Consider the following 14,493-nt stretch of genomic DNA (forward strand, 5'->3'; position numbering starts at 1 on the left):
GGTAAGGACCCACAGGGAGTCACCAGCTGCTTCAGGATGTCCAGGTAATCCTAAAATTATATACAACAAGCCCTCCCACAGGGTGCATTTCATCACATTCTGCAAGGGGTTGGTGACTCCAAAAAAGCTAAGAATGAAGGGCGAAAAGAGAAGGTTCAGAAAGGAACACTGGGGCTCTCCAATATTTAAGAAGTGAAAAAAATAGCAGAGAAAAGATGAGACCATTTGAAAAGAGTCGTGGAAGTCAAAGGATTGCCACGTTTCATGGAGGGAGTGTCCTATAGCGTCCTACGTGGCAGAAAGGTGAAATGAGATACAGGACATTTCAGTCCTTATCTTTCTTGCCAGGTCCCTCAGGAGTGTTCTGTGTCCCGTGGACACTTAGTAAATGTTGACAGTATTACATTGAATCATATGAGAGCAGTGAAAGAAAAATTAATAGAATGATATGCCAGTGGCAGGTTTAATTAGGTTTGCTGTCACATTAACAAACACATCAGAAATTAGATAGTTAACATATTATGAGATTGTTCTATAAAGTCTCTTTTAAGTGGTGAATTGAATCGGTCTCCCAAAAAACTAGAGCCAGCTTTATATACAGATAAACAACCCCTTCCATGGAGTGGATGAAAAGATAGTGTCTCTGTGTACTTCATTGTCCCTCCTGCTATATTACAGTGCCTGAAAAACCATTATTCTGAAATAATTCAGAAATTATTCTGGAAGCATGTGAATATCTGCTGTATTATGTTACCTTGGAGGTGAGCTAAAAACATTAGTTGGCTAAAATGTTTGCACAAACACTATTAGCACACTACTATTGTGGATTGTTAGCTTGAGGTTAACATAATGAGTTTTCATTTGCAACTGTTTTAAGTTTATGAAGATTTCATAAACACTGTATCATGTCATTTAATACTGAGTCTCCGCCCTAACAAATAGTTGTAGAAGCCTTTCTTCTAAGTTAAAGGAAAAAAAGTCCCTATGTCTTTTAAGGATATAGTCTCATATAGTATAAAGATGGTTAAAAATAATAGACAAGTAGTTCAAATGATAGTAATGTTGATGCTAAACCCTTTTATCAATTATGATACAAGCCAAGGGGCTGAGAGAATGAGATCCCAAATACAATGGTTTATACAGGATAGAAAGCTGTTTCTCAGAGGGTTTGAAGACTTGAGAGAGTCGTGTCAAAGCATATATTACCATATGTAAAATAGATAGCCAGTGGGAATTTGCTGTATGTGGCAGGAAAACCAAAGCCATCTGTGACAACCTGGAGGGGTGGGATGGGATGGAAGGAGGGAAAGAGGTTTAAGAGGGAAAGGGACATGTGTATGCCTGTGGCTGAGTCATCTTGATATATGGCAGAAACTGTCACTGTATTGTAAAGTAACTATCCTCCAATTAAAAATAAAATAAAACTTTTTTATAAAAAATATAATTTTCCACTTTCTCACACTTTAAGTATATACTCATCTGTAACCAAGTGAGTTAATAGTACTGTAATATTTTAGATAAAAATACCAAGTGAATAAAGTTTAAAGTAGCATGTTAAAAAAAAGAAGAAGAAAGTTATTCCTCTCACGGGTAATATTCAGAAGCAAGTGGGTAATTCAGGGCACCTGATGGGCAGTTCTACTCTATGAAGTCATTCTGGAACTCAGGTTGCTATTCTATCCCTGATAGGCATATCTATGGTAAAAGCTGGTTTACCAGCATCACATAAGCCTTCCAGCCCCCTGAAGGAGAAAGAGAGAGGAGGGCAAGCAGTTTCTTTCATAAAGGATGTGATCAGGAAGGTGAACTTACCACTTATGTTCACATCTCATTGAAAAGGAGTTATTCAGTTGGTCACACTGAGCTGCAAGGAAGGCTGAGATTTTTAGCCTCTAACTGAGCAGCTGTGTGTCCAGCTTAAACTCAGGAGATTCTCTTACTGGACAGAAGAGAATATCAAATATTGGGAGACACTTGCCCATCTGTGCCAAACTCTTGCTTTGGTGTTCTTACAGTCATGATTATACTTATAGATGCCAAGAGAGTTCGTGGATTCCTAAAATGGGTTAACTCTGGAAAAATCCTGCTTTAGTTTTAATTTTGCTTATTGTATATAGTTTATAAAATCTTCAAATACTGTAAATAAATTATAGAATCTCCTTGGAGAAGTGTTAAAAAATATATTATTTTGACTGAGCCCTGGAGAAATTTTGCTTACAGAGGTAGCCCATTTTATCTTTCAGTTCAGTTCAGTCACTCGGTCGTGCCCGACTCTTTGGGACCCCATGGACTGCAGCACAACAGGCCTCCATGTCCATGCCCAACTCCTGGAGTTTACTCAGACTCATGTCCATTGAGTCGGTGATGCCATCCAACCATCTCATCCTCTGTTGTCAACCTTCTCCTCCCGCCTTCAATCTTTCCCAGCATCAGGGTCTGTTCGAATGAGTCAGTTCTTCACATCAGATGGCCAAAGTATTAGAGTTTCAGCTTCAACATCAGTCTTTCCAATGAGTATTCAGGACTGGTCTCCTTTAGGATGGACTAGTTTGATTTCCTTGCAGTCCAAGGGACTCTCAAGAGTCTTCTCTAACACCACAGTTCAAAAGCATCAATTCTTTGGCGCCCAGCTTTCTTTATGGTCCAACTCTCACATCCATACATGACTACTGGAAAAACCATAGCTTTGACTAGATAGACCTTTGTTGGCAAAGTAATGTCTCTGCTTTTTAATATGCTGTCTAAGTTGTTCATAACTTTTCTTCCAAGGAGCAAGCAAGTTTATCTTTATGACTTTCCTTATCCTGTCTCATCTGCATGAGATGCATAGAGATGGTGTGTTACTGGAAAGGCAGCTTCCCTTGAGAGTACTTAAATCCCATGGTGAGAAGAGGAGCAGCGAGTAAACAGTAAAAGCTATCATATCTTTAGTTGCATTTGCTCCTGGAATAAAAGAATAAAGGAATTAAGTATGGTAGGATTAACATGAAAGCACTGGAGGGCTGTTATTTACTGCTTTACTTTTGGAGGGTGGGTCTGTTGGAAGTTGATTTTGAAAAAGTTGGTGGTTTGCAAAATTATTTACTTAATATTAGGTTTTGGAGAGAAAGTAGGGAAATTACGAGAGTAGTCACCCAAGGACATGTGAATGTATACCAGTCAATCAGAAGTGTTTTCCCAACACTTCCATTTCCCAGCACTTGCATTATGAAGTTCCTTTTTCTAGCTCCCAGAAAATCTGACTGGTGATTTCATTAACAGCAAATTCTAGAACTGTGCTGTTCAACATGGTAGCCAGTAGCCACATGTGGCTGTTGAGCACTCAAAATGTGGTTAGTCCATAAATGTATACCCTGGATTTCAAAGACCTGTTATGAAAAAATAATGTAGACTATCTGATGACTTTTTAATATTGATTCCATGTTTAAATGATGGCATTTAAAATATACTGGGTTAAATAAAATATAACAAACAAAATACAATATTACAAACACTGATTTGACCTGTTTTCATGTTTTTAATGTGACTAACAGAAAATTTTTAATTACATTATGATTCATGTTGCTATTGAACAATGATGATTTAGAAGCTAAGGGAGAGGATAGATAATCTGTTTTTCCGGGCTTGAATTGACCTATTCTATGGCACATTGTCTTAATCCAAAGGTTATAGAGTTTTATACCAACAGCCTCTCCACCCTATAATCTCTCATACTCCAAATCACTGATACTCCAAGGACACTGATAATATATCCCAGGGTCATTGGCCATGGGTTGAAAATTTCTAACAGTGGCTGTGTTACTGCTCTGCGTGATGATCCTTTCTGGCTTATGGACAATTCTAACTATCAGAAACTCTTTCTTCACAATGAGAAGAATGTTAGCTCTCTGTACTTTCAGCTTCTTCTAAGATTTTCTCTTTTAGAATAATTAAAATAAATCTAATCTTTCTTGCCATATGAGTCTTCCCATTTAATTAATTTAAATAGTGTGAGGTACTGTATGCATGCATGCATGCTCAGTCACTAAGTCATGTCTAACTCTTTTGCGACCCTATAGACTGTAGCCCACCAGACTCCTCTGTCCATGGAATTTTCCAGGCAAGAATACTGGAGTGGGTTGCCATTTCCTCCTCCACCGGATCTTCCCGACCCAGGAATTGAACTCACAACTTTGGTGTCTCCTGCACTGGCAAGTAGATTCTTTACTACTGAGCCACCTTGGAAGCCCAAGGTATTATGTAAGTAATGTACACAATATCATGCGCCCTTCATCTGCCTGCTCAAGTCGACTCCTCCCCAGGGCAAACAGAACAATTCCTGTTTCCTGTACTTGTTTGACACATTCTCATTTGTTAATAGAAGTTCTTTTATCAGAACAGGCAATCTCTACAGATACAAGTTTGTGCAGGAAAGCAAGAGTCATTATAAGATAAAAATACTAACTGACCTCTAAAAAAGTTAGCCTACACCAACTTCATTTTCAATTTAACACTCTTGTCTCTAGAACACAATAGTTTCTTCCAAAACAAGTGATTTAAATACCAAAGGGTTGTGAAGCACCAGGGGAAAATTGATGAAGCCTTCAAAGAATTTTTATGATGGTGTAGCAAAATTCATATACTCTGAATTGTCTCTTATACTCTCAAACAAGTTTTTTGGTCAGGAAAGTTTTTTTCAAAAAAAAAAACAAAACACCGAGCTTGTGTGATAGGTTGAAAAACATGGCCCAAATGTTAGATTAATGAATGAGTTAGGAAATACCTAGGAACATAAGTTTTCATCCTGGAAAATATAATACTATATTTTCTTGAAATCCTGCATTTTTTTCTCAACTCTACATCCTTTATTTTTGAGAAGAAAAATCCCAAATTATTACCCTTTTATCCCTTCCCTTTTGCAACCCTCTGTGTTTTTAAGTACTGTATGATACCTTACAAGACCTTTGTAGTGGTTTGAATGGAGGCCCCAAGAGATATCTGCAAAGACCTTTATCCAAATAAACTCACATTCATAGGTTACAGGGGTGAGGGTTTGGATGTTTCTCTTGGGGTCCACCATTCAAGCAACTACAGAGGCCTTGTAAGATATCATACGATACTTAAAAACATAGAGGGTTGCAAGAGGGAAAGGATGAAAGGGTAACATTTTGGGATTTTTCTTCTCAAAGGATGCAGAGTTGAGGGGGAAAAATGTAGGATTTCAAGAAAATACAGTTTTCGATTTTCCAGGATGAAAATTTCCATTCCTGGATATCTTTGGTAGGTCCTAAAGCCAATGACAAGAGTTTATAGAAGAAACAGAAGAGAAGACACAGAGAAAGCCATGTGAAGACTGAAACGGAGATTGGAGTTGTGCAGCCACAAGCCAAAGAATGCCTGGAGCCACCAGAAGCTGGAAGAAGCAGTGGAGGCTTTGCCCTTAGAAGCTTCAGAGGGGGCATCACCTGTGGACACCTTGGTTTTGCACTCTGGCTTCCACAACCGAGAGAAAACACATTTCTGTCACTTTAAGCCACCAAGTTGCTGCTGCTGCTGCTAAGTCGCTTCAGTCGTGTCCGACTCTGTGTGACCCCATAGACGGCAGCCCACCAGGCTCCCTCATCCCTGGGATTCTCCAGGCAAGAACACTGGAGTGGGTTGCCATTTCCTTCTCCAATGCATGAAAGTGAAAAGTGAAAGTGAAGTTGCTCAGTCGTGTCCGACTCTTAGCGACCCCATGGACCACAGCCTACCAGGCTCCTCCGTCCATGGGATTTTCCAGGCAAGAGTGCTGGAGTGGGTCGCCAGTGCCTTCTCCAAGCCGCCAAGTTAGTGGTAACAAATTACATCAGCCTTAGGGCCCTATTTACAGGTGGCGCAGTGGTAAAGAATCCACCTGCCAGTTCAGGAGACGCAGAGATGTGGATTCGATCCCTGGGTTGGGAAGATCCCCTAGAGGAGGGCATGGCAATCCACTCCAGTATTATTGCCTGGAGAATCCCACGGACAGAGGAGTCTGGTGGGCTATAGTCCATGGGGACACACAGACTCGTACGTGACTGAGCGACTATACACACGACTCCACATGGCCTTGCCTGTGATTGTTGTTCAGTCACTCAGTCATATCCGACTCTTTCCAACTCCATGGACTGCAGCACACCAGGCTTCCCTGTCCTCCATCTCGTGGAGCTTACTCAAACTCATGTCCATCAAGTCAGACATGCCATCCAACCACTCATTCTCTGTCGACCCCTTCTCCTCCTGCCTTCAGTCTTTCCCAGCATCAGGGTCTTTTCTAATGAGTCAGCTCTTTGCATCAGGTGGCCAAAATATTGGGGCTTCAAAATCAGTCCTTCCAATGAATATTCAGTATTGATTTCCTTTGGGATTGACTGGTTTGATCTCCTTGCATTCCAAGGGACTCTCAAGGGTCTTCTCCAATACCACGGTTCAAAACCATCAGTTCTTCAGCACTCAACCTTCTTTATAAAGTTCAACTCTCACATCCAGTTCTGGAGAAGGGAATGGCAAGCTGCTCCAGAATTCCTGCCTGGAAAATCCCATGGACAGAGGAGCCTGGTGGGACAGAAGGAGTCCATGGGATGGCAAAGAGTCGGACATGACTAAGCAGCTAACACTTTCACTTTCATATCCATACTTGACTACTGGAAAAACCATAGCCTTGACTATACAGACCTTTGTTGGCAAAGTAATGTCTCTGCTTGTTAACACTATGTCTAGGTTTGTCATAGCTTTTCTTCCAAGGAGCAAGCATCTTTTAATTTCATGGCTGCAGTCACTGTCTGCAGTGATTTTGGAGCCCAACAAAATAAAGTCTGTCACTGTTTCCATTGTTTTCCCATCTATTTGCCATGAAGTGATGGGACCAGATGCCATCATCTTAGTTTTATGAATGTTGAATTTTAAGCCAGCTTTTTCACTCTTCTCTTTCTCCTTCATCAAGAGGCTCTATAGTTCCACTTTGCTTTCTTCCATAAGGGTTGTGTCATCTGCATATCTGAGGTTATCAATATTTCTCCCAGCAATCTTGATTCCAATTTTGCTTCATCCAGCCTGGCACTTCTCAGGATGTACTCTGCATATAAGTTATATAAGCAGGGTGACAATATACAGCCTTGACGTACTCCTTTCCCAATTTGGAACCAGTCCATTCATTGTTCCATGTCCAGTTCTAACTATTGCTTCTTGATCTGCATACAGATTTCTCAGGAGGCAGGTAAGGTGATCTGGTATTTCCATCTCTTCAAGAATTTTTCACAGTTTGTTGTGATCCACACAGTCAAAGGCTTCAGCATAGTCAATGAGGCAGAAGTAGATGTTTTTCTGGAATTCTCTTGCTTTTTCTATGATCCAATGGATGTTGGCAATTCTGGTCTCTGGTTCTTCTGCCTTTTCTAAATCCAGCTTGAACATCTGGAAGTTCTCAGTTCAGGTACTGTTGAAGCCTGACTTGGAGAATTTTGAGCATTACTTTGTTAGCGTGTGAGATGAGTGCAGTTGTGCAGTAGTTTGAACATTCTTTGGCATTGCTTGTGATAAAAAAGCCTTAATTTATAAACCAGCTGAGGAGAGGGGACAGAAATAGTCAACTTTCAATCTTCATTTTTGGCCCAGGGAGCCAATATACTTTTCTTGTTATCAAAGTTGGACAGAAGTAATATGTCAAATTATTCAGACCTAAACCATAATCCGTACTCTGACATTATCTTGACAATTTAAGCAAGTTATTTTCTTTCTTTGGGTCTAAGTTTGCCTCTCCCTACAATTAAAATAGTAAATTAGATCAGGACATCCCAAACAGGTATCTTGAGGAATTCTGTTTTGAAGGCTATAAATGAGTATGCTGCCTCCCCCCAACAATACCCTTACCCAGAGCCAGGGAATGGGGGTGGACTGTGTTCAAATAAACTTAGGAAGCTCTGGGCCAGATATGTGCTATGTCACATTATCCCTTGGCTATAGATGATTTTTTTTTTTTTTAATTGGAGTATGTTGCCTTACAATGGTGTGTTAGTTTCTACCAAACAGCAGGGTGAATCAACTCTACATATACATTTATCCTGTCTTTTTTGTATTTCCTTCTGATTCAAGTCACCACAGAACACTGAGTGGAGCTCCTTGTGCAGGAGAGTATGTCCTCATTATTACAGTGAGCTTCCCACGTGGCGCAGGGGTGAAGATTCTGCCTGCCACTACAGGAGACACAAGAGACGCAGGTTCGATCCCTGCACTGGGAATATCCAGGGACTACTGGACTAATGTTCTCATTATTTATCCATTTTATGAAAGTGAAAGTGCAAGTTGCTCAGTCATGTCCGACTCTTTGCAACTCCATGGACTGTACAGCCCATGGAATTCTTCAGGCCAAAATACTGGAGTGGGTAACCTTTCCCTTCTTCAGGGGATCTTCCCAACTCAGGGACTGAACCCAGGTCTCCCACATTGCAGGTGGATTCTTTGCCAGCTGAGCCACAAGGGAAGCCCAGGAATACTGGAGTGGGTAGCCTATCCCTTCTCCAGCGGATCTTCCTGACCCAGGAATCCAACCGGAGTCTCCTGCATTGCAGGCAGATTCTTTATGAACTGAGCTCTCAGAGAAGCCTGATATCCATTTCATACATAGTGTCAATAGTATACACATGTCAATCACAATCTCCCAATTCATCCCAACCCCCTAGGATCCCCCTTGGTATACATAACGTTTCATATATTAACATAAGTATGTGGAATCTGAAAAATTTGGTATAGACAAACTTATTTACAAAGCAGAAATAGAGATGCAGATGTCGTGATAGGCATTTATGCAAACTGGGCCTCACAGTGTCTCTCTCCCGGGAATTTGGAATTGAGATTCAGAATTATAGTCTTTGCTAGTTCCTAGAAATGAGGATAAATAAACTTGGGGCAGTTAGTTAGCTACAGTACTGCCTATGTAAGAAAAGTGGAGAAAGCTACTCTGTAGAGAGATGATAATAGAGCAGATGAGCAAAGAAGCAAAATGGGAGACCAGGTAACCTCAGAGATGGAGCAGTTGTCTCCTGATAGATTTGGGGTTCTTCATTTCCAGTGAGATACTTCTGTAACCATAAAATCAACTCTCTTCTTTTTTGCCTAGGCTAGTTTGAGTAGATTTGAATTTTGTTACTTGTATCTAAATTAGCCTTTACTAAAACAGGAAGGCTAGCACTTGGTAACTGTTGCCCAGTTGTGTCCAACTCTTTGTGACCCCATGGGCTCTAGCCCACCAGTCTCCTCTGTCCATGGAATTCTCCAGGCAAGAATACTGGAGTGGTTGCCATTCCCTTTCCAGATCTTCCCGACCCAGGAATTGAACCTAGGTCTCCCACATTGCAGGCAGATTCTTTACCTTCTGAGCCACTAGTCAAGACCCTAACTAACATCTTATTGGTACATCTAAAATACTACAGAGAAGAAAAAGTACTGCAAACAAATCTTGGCTAAAGGCCAAGGGATAGGAGTTAAAATTCCAAATAAATAAAGAGGAAAACAAAGCAAACTTTACATACATCTCCATTAGCTTCATCACTTACATCTTAGCACTAATTTAGTTAGCAAACGGTAAGCATAAAATTTAATGTATAATCCCTTTTCCCAGGGATTTTACTAAAATACTGCTGATTCCAAACTAATGTTAATCAATAGATTCTCAATCAGTTAAGTCTTGCTCAATTGATAAAGGGTCACCAGTTTTTATTAAGTGGAAGAAGGTTACTGCTTCCATGATAACCGTTATATAATTAGAAGTGAAAAAATATTTCATTTAAAGGAGTGTCTCTCCAAATTTTATGGGTTTACTAAATTTTAAAGAATGATCATTAGCTTATCTTTTTCATGGAGATGTATTTAAAATGTCCATGTGTTTAATCTCATCCCCTTTAATGGAGTCTAGCAACTTTATCTTCAGGTGATTTTTACCCACTGAGAGAAAGTTTCCATCTGTGGTCTTGATCTCAAAACTCTTATTTTCAAAGAATCAGAAAGGACACGGTTATACATCAAAAGATAGTCAGATGAAAAATTTAAAACTCAGCAGGATTTTCAGACTTCAAATGACCATATGTTGTGTTTTTCAAAACACGTCATGTTGCGCTTTAATGAGTGTGACCTCTTTCGTATTTGTCATTTCTTAAGGCATATCAAGCAAGCAGTAGTGGGCTTAAATACATTGTCTTTCATGTAAGACCTCTTGGGGGATTCCTCAGTAATCCATGAGCGAAAATAAAGCTAGGAGTTCCTAACTTCTCACTGGGCAGTCTGTTGGATCTTACCATGCCCAGGTGCCTGGCTTTTCATGTTGGGAAGAAAGTGCTGGCAAGGTGGTCTGACAGAAGCCAGGGCGTCACCTTAGGAATTCTGATGAAGAAGTTTTGAGTCAAGATCAGAACTTCAAAAGAAGCAGCAGAGCCCTTCAGAACAGTACTCACCAAATGGTTATCCTAAGAGCTGATTTTAACTTGGCAAGGTTTCTAGTGACCTTTTCCCTTTTGCTTATATATCATTCCTGGTTATCGGGGTCAATGGGCTTAAGGCTAGGAGTAAATGCACCCGAAGAGTCCTTTATCGTATGGGATTCTAGGAAAAAAGAAGGCATCTTTTGCTGAATTTAAGTGCAAATTTGAGATATCTTAAAACACACGTTTTTCTGATTTTGACAGTCAGATTATCTTCATTTTGGAATATGGAGGGAGAGAGGGAAGTGGATACAAAGGACAATAATAACCATTTAAAAACTCACCTGCCCAAGCCCCTGTATCCATTTGAGCAAATTTTCTTCCAGGCATATTTTGCCAGTACACATATATTTAATTATTTAATCTGTGTGTGTGTGTGTGTGTGTGTGTGTGTGTGTTTTAAACTCAAAGCTGTAGTTAAGCCTTTCCTACATTGCTGCAAGCTCCATGTCAGCAGTTCTTTTCAAGGATGGTACACCTAGATATATTGAAAATCAAATAGCTCAGCAGAAACATTTAAATGGCTCTTAATGTTCTGAAGTTCAGTGCAGCTATGAGTTTGGAAACCTGCAGGTGAAGACTGCTCTTTCTCTTCTGTCTTCTTCCTGCTGTTTAAACGGAGACTTGGAATCCACTTTTAGATGAATGATGTAGGCTGTACCTTGTTGTAGAGCTTCTTGCCAGGAATGACGGCACTCACCTCCTACATGGGCTCCTGGTGTGGAAGTCATTGCCAGGCATAAGTCCCATTTTTCCATGATAATATAAGTCACCATATCCATGATGTAGTCTTAGCTCATGTTGGTAGGCTCTGGTTATAAACATAATTTTTAATGACTGTTCTATCCACTCTGGGTTCCTGGTTGCAAACAACAACACGAATGGCTAATTAAATTAATTAACTTAAAATTTAAATTAATGTAAAGGTGTTAATCTCTTGGAGGGCACAAGAGCCAGGCCTGAGGATATATATATACGGCTCAAATTAAAGCCCCAGGATGCTTCAGGAACTTAACTGCACCTCTGACTTTGGGGGTGGAATGCTGCTGCTCACTGCCCTTCTGGACATCTCTCTCTGCCACAACCCACCACCCTCAGCAGAATGGATTCCTTTGCAGGCACCTCTTTCTTCTTACCACGATTTTGAATTGGAATTTTGTTAAGAGTGAATCTGACACACAAGAGGAACATATGACAGACACCCATGCCCTAGCTGCAAGGGAATGTGGAAAAACAAGTCAGTGACTTCGAACTTAGGAACAGAGAAATTTTGCCCCTGTGTAAAGGCTCTTATCTAAACAATTTATTATTATTTATTTTCGGCTGTGCTGTGTCTTTCTTGCTACATGTGGGCTTTCTCTAGTTGTGGTGAGCAGGGGGATACTCTTCACTGTGGTGCACGGGCTTCTCACTGCTGTAACTTCTCTGGTTGTCGAGCACACGCTCTAGAGTGTTCGGGTTTCGGTAGCTGTGGCGCATAGGCTTAGTTGCCCTGCGGCGCATGAAGTCTTCCCAGACCAGCAATGGAACCCATGTTACCCGCATTGACAGGCAGATTCTTATCCACTGTACCACCAGGGAAGTCCCTGTAAAGAGTCTTCATAAGCTACTGGGCAGAGAAAAAGTCTAACAAAGTCTAAAACAACTGTGTAATACTTTATTGTATAAACATTTCATGATATAATTAATCATTGCTGTTGAAAATTTGGGCTACTTAAGGGAATATATATTTTTTAGTCATGTTTATTGAGGTATAATTTACATATGGAGCTTCTCAGCTGGCTCTGTGGTAAAGAATCTGCCTGCATCGCAGGAGATGCAGGTTCAATCCCTGGGTCAGGAAGATCCCCTGTAGAAGAAAATGGCTACCCACTCTAGTATTCTTGCCTTGGAAATCCCATGGACAGAGGAACTTGGCAGGCTATATATATAGTCCATGGGGTTGAAAAGAGTCAAACGCGACTTAAAAGCTAAATAACAACAATTTACATATGACTAAAATCTTCCCTTTTCTGTGTATAGTTTTACGATTGTTGATAAATGCATAAAGTCATCACCATATATGGAGCAAGCACCATAATCAAGATGCAGAATGGTTTCATCACCCTCCAAAATCCCCTTACGTGCCTCTTCATAGTCAGTTTATCCTACTGCCCCTGCCTGTAGGTAACCAATGATTTATTTTTATCCCTATATTTTTTCTTTTCCTAGATTGTAATATAAAAGGAATCATACACTATATCCTTTTTCACCCTGCCTAATCATTTTGAGATTCATCCATGTTATTGTATATGTCAGAAGGGCATGCCTTTTAATTGTTGAGTAGTAGTTTATCATATGGATGTACCAGTTTGTTTATCCATTCACCACCTGAAGAAATTTGGGTTGTTTGGCAGTTTTTGACAATTGTTAATACAGCAACTGTAGACATTGGCATAAAGGTTTTTGTGGGAACAAAATTTTAACTTTGCTTCAGTAAATACCTAGGAATAGAATTACTGGGTCACGTGGTAAGGATGGGCTTCCTAGGTGGTGCTAGTGGTAAAGAACTCACCTGTCACTGCAGGAGACATGAGACACGGCTTCCATCCCTGGGTCAGAAAGATCCCCTGGAGAAGGGCATGGCAACCCACTCCAGTTTTCTTGCCTGGAGAATCCCATGAACAGAAGAGCCTGGCCAATTACAGTCCATAGGGTTGCACAGAGTCAGACACAACTGAAGCCACTTAGCATGCATGCGTAGTAAGGATGTGTTTAACTTTACAAGAAACTGCCCATCTGTTTTCTAAAATGGACATCCTGTTTTGCATTCCCACCAGCAATGTATGAGAGTTCTAGCCTCATCCTCCCCAGCATTCAGTCTTGTTTTCATTTTAGCTATGCTAATATATGTTAAAAATAATATTGATGCTAATCTTTGATGAAATTCCAGGACAGAAAATAAATACAACATAGGAACCCCAGTGAAAAGTCATTTTCTATGTTCCCCCTTCTTCCCCTTTGCTTAACTATTCTTGCTCCCTATTAACATTCCTTATAAAATCTCACCTCCTTGGGAACAGGAAGAGAAATATGGAGTAGATGCAGTAGAGTTAGGAGAATTCGTCATAGCTGGTTACTTGGCCAGTCCAAAAAAAAAAATGGCTTTTAAGAAAAACTACTTAGGAAAGAGCCAGAAGACCTGTCTTGTACCAGATTTTTATTTATCAAAAGCCCTTAATTTTAAAGGACACACACCCTTGCATGTGGAAAAGAAGAAATAAAACCCACCTGGAAGTCCAAAAATTAGTCGCTCTCCCTCTTGAGCCTGTTGTTAACTTTGGATATTCTTTTAATTTCTCTAGCTTCTAGATCTGTCCTTTATACTGAATCTGCTCATCTAGGTTGTGGTTTGGCTAAGTTCCTGGTTTCTGCCCCATTACTTATCCATTGTCTTTCCTGCCTTGAACAACCTTTAATACCATACTCACCGACTCTGCTGGCTTCAGACCTGCTAGTGTCAGCATTAAACACTTGTTATTGGCTTCAGACCCAGCCATATCTTCAAGTTTCCACCCAACCCTTGCCTGAATGCTTGGGACTTGACATTATTGATGACTTGGTTGGAAACACCAGTGTAAATCAAATTTATGGATACTGTAAAGCCAGGAGTATAGTTAATAGGTAGGATAACAGAATTAGGACAAAGAATATTCCTATAGGTTGGAACAAAGAACTGAAACTAATAAGGTAAATTGTAGCTGAATGAGGTTCTGAACTTAGTTTTAAAAATCAGCTGCACAAGCGCGAGATGAGAAGTCATGTATTAGTTCTGCCATGTATGGAAGTGACATAAGGTTTAAACAGACTACTTTCCTGTGAGTCATTGGAGTGCTGCAGTAAGTGGGACTGCCAAAAATAACTGAATGTGGGCTGAAGTTTCATTACCAAAGAGAGTGAATTGGTCAAAGTGGACATGATCTCACTTTCCACCACCTGTCAGACCACACTTGGAATATATAGGTTCAGTTTTGGGTCACAC

At 40.3% G+C, this 14,493-nt stretch overlaps 1 protein-coding gene across 3 annotated transcripts in view; it reads right to left on the reverse strand.

The window, feature by feature from the left end:
- Window positions 1-474: 474 nt before the first annotated feature.
- Window positions 475-14,493, reverse strand: part of NIBAN1 (niban apoptosis regulator 1) — a 194,580-nt gene continuing 180,561 nt past the window's right edge. For 2 of the 3 annotated variants that reach the window (XM_061160921.1, XM_061160920.1), the window contains exon 16: window positions 2,905-2,943. In XM_061160921.1, coding sequence (XP_061016904.1) covers window positions 2,920-2,943 — 24 coding nt within the window. In that variant the 3' untranslated portion in view covers window positions 2,905-2,919. Of the gene's footprint in view, window positions 2,944-14,493 lie in introns of all 3 variants that reach the window. The other variant, XM_061160922.1, reaches the window with a different exon arrangement.

The sequence above is a fragment of the Dama dama genome, chromosome 14, assembly GCF_033118175.1.
Source record: "Dama dama isolate Ldn47 chromosome 14, ASM3311817v1, whole genome shotgun sequence".
In the NCBI taxonomy this organism is placed as follows: Eukaryota; Metazoa; Chordata; class Mammalia; order Artiodactyla; family Cervidae; genus Dama; species Dama dama.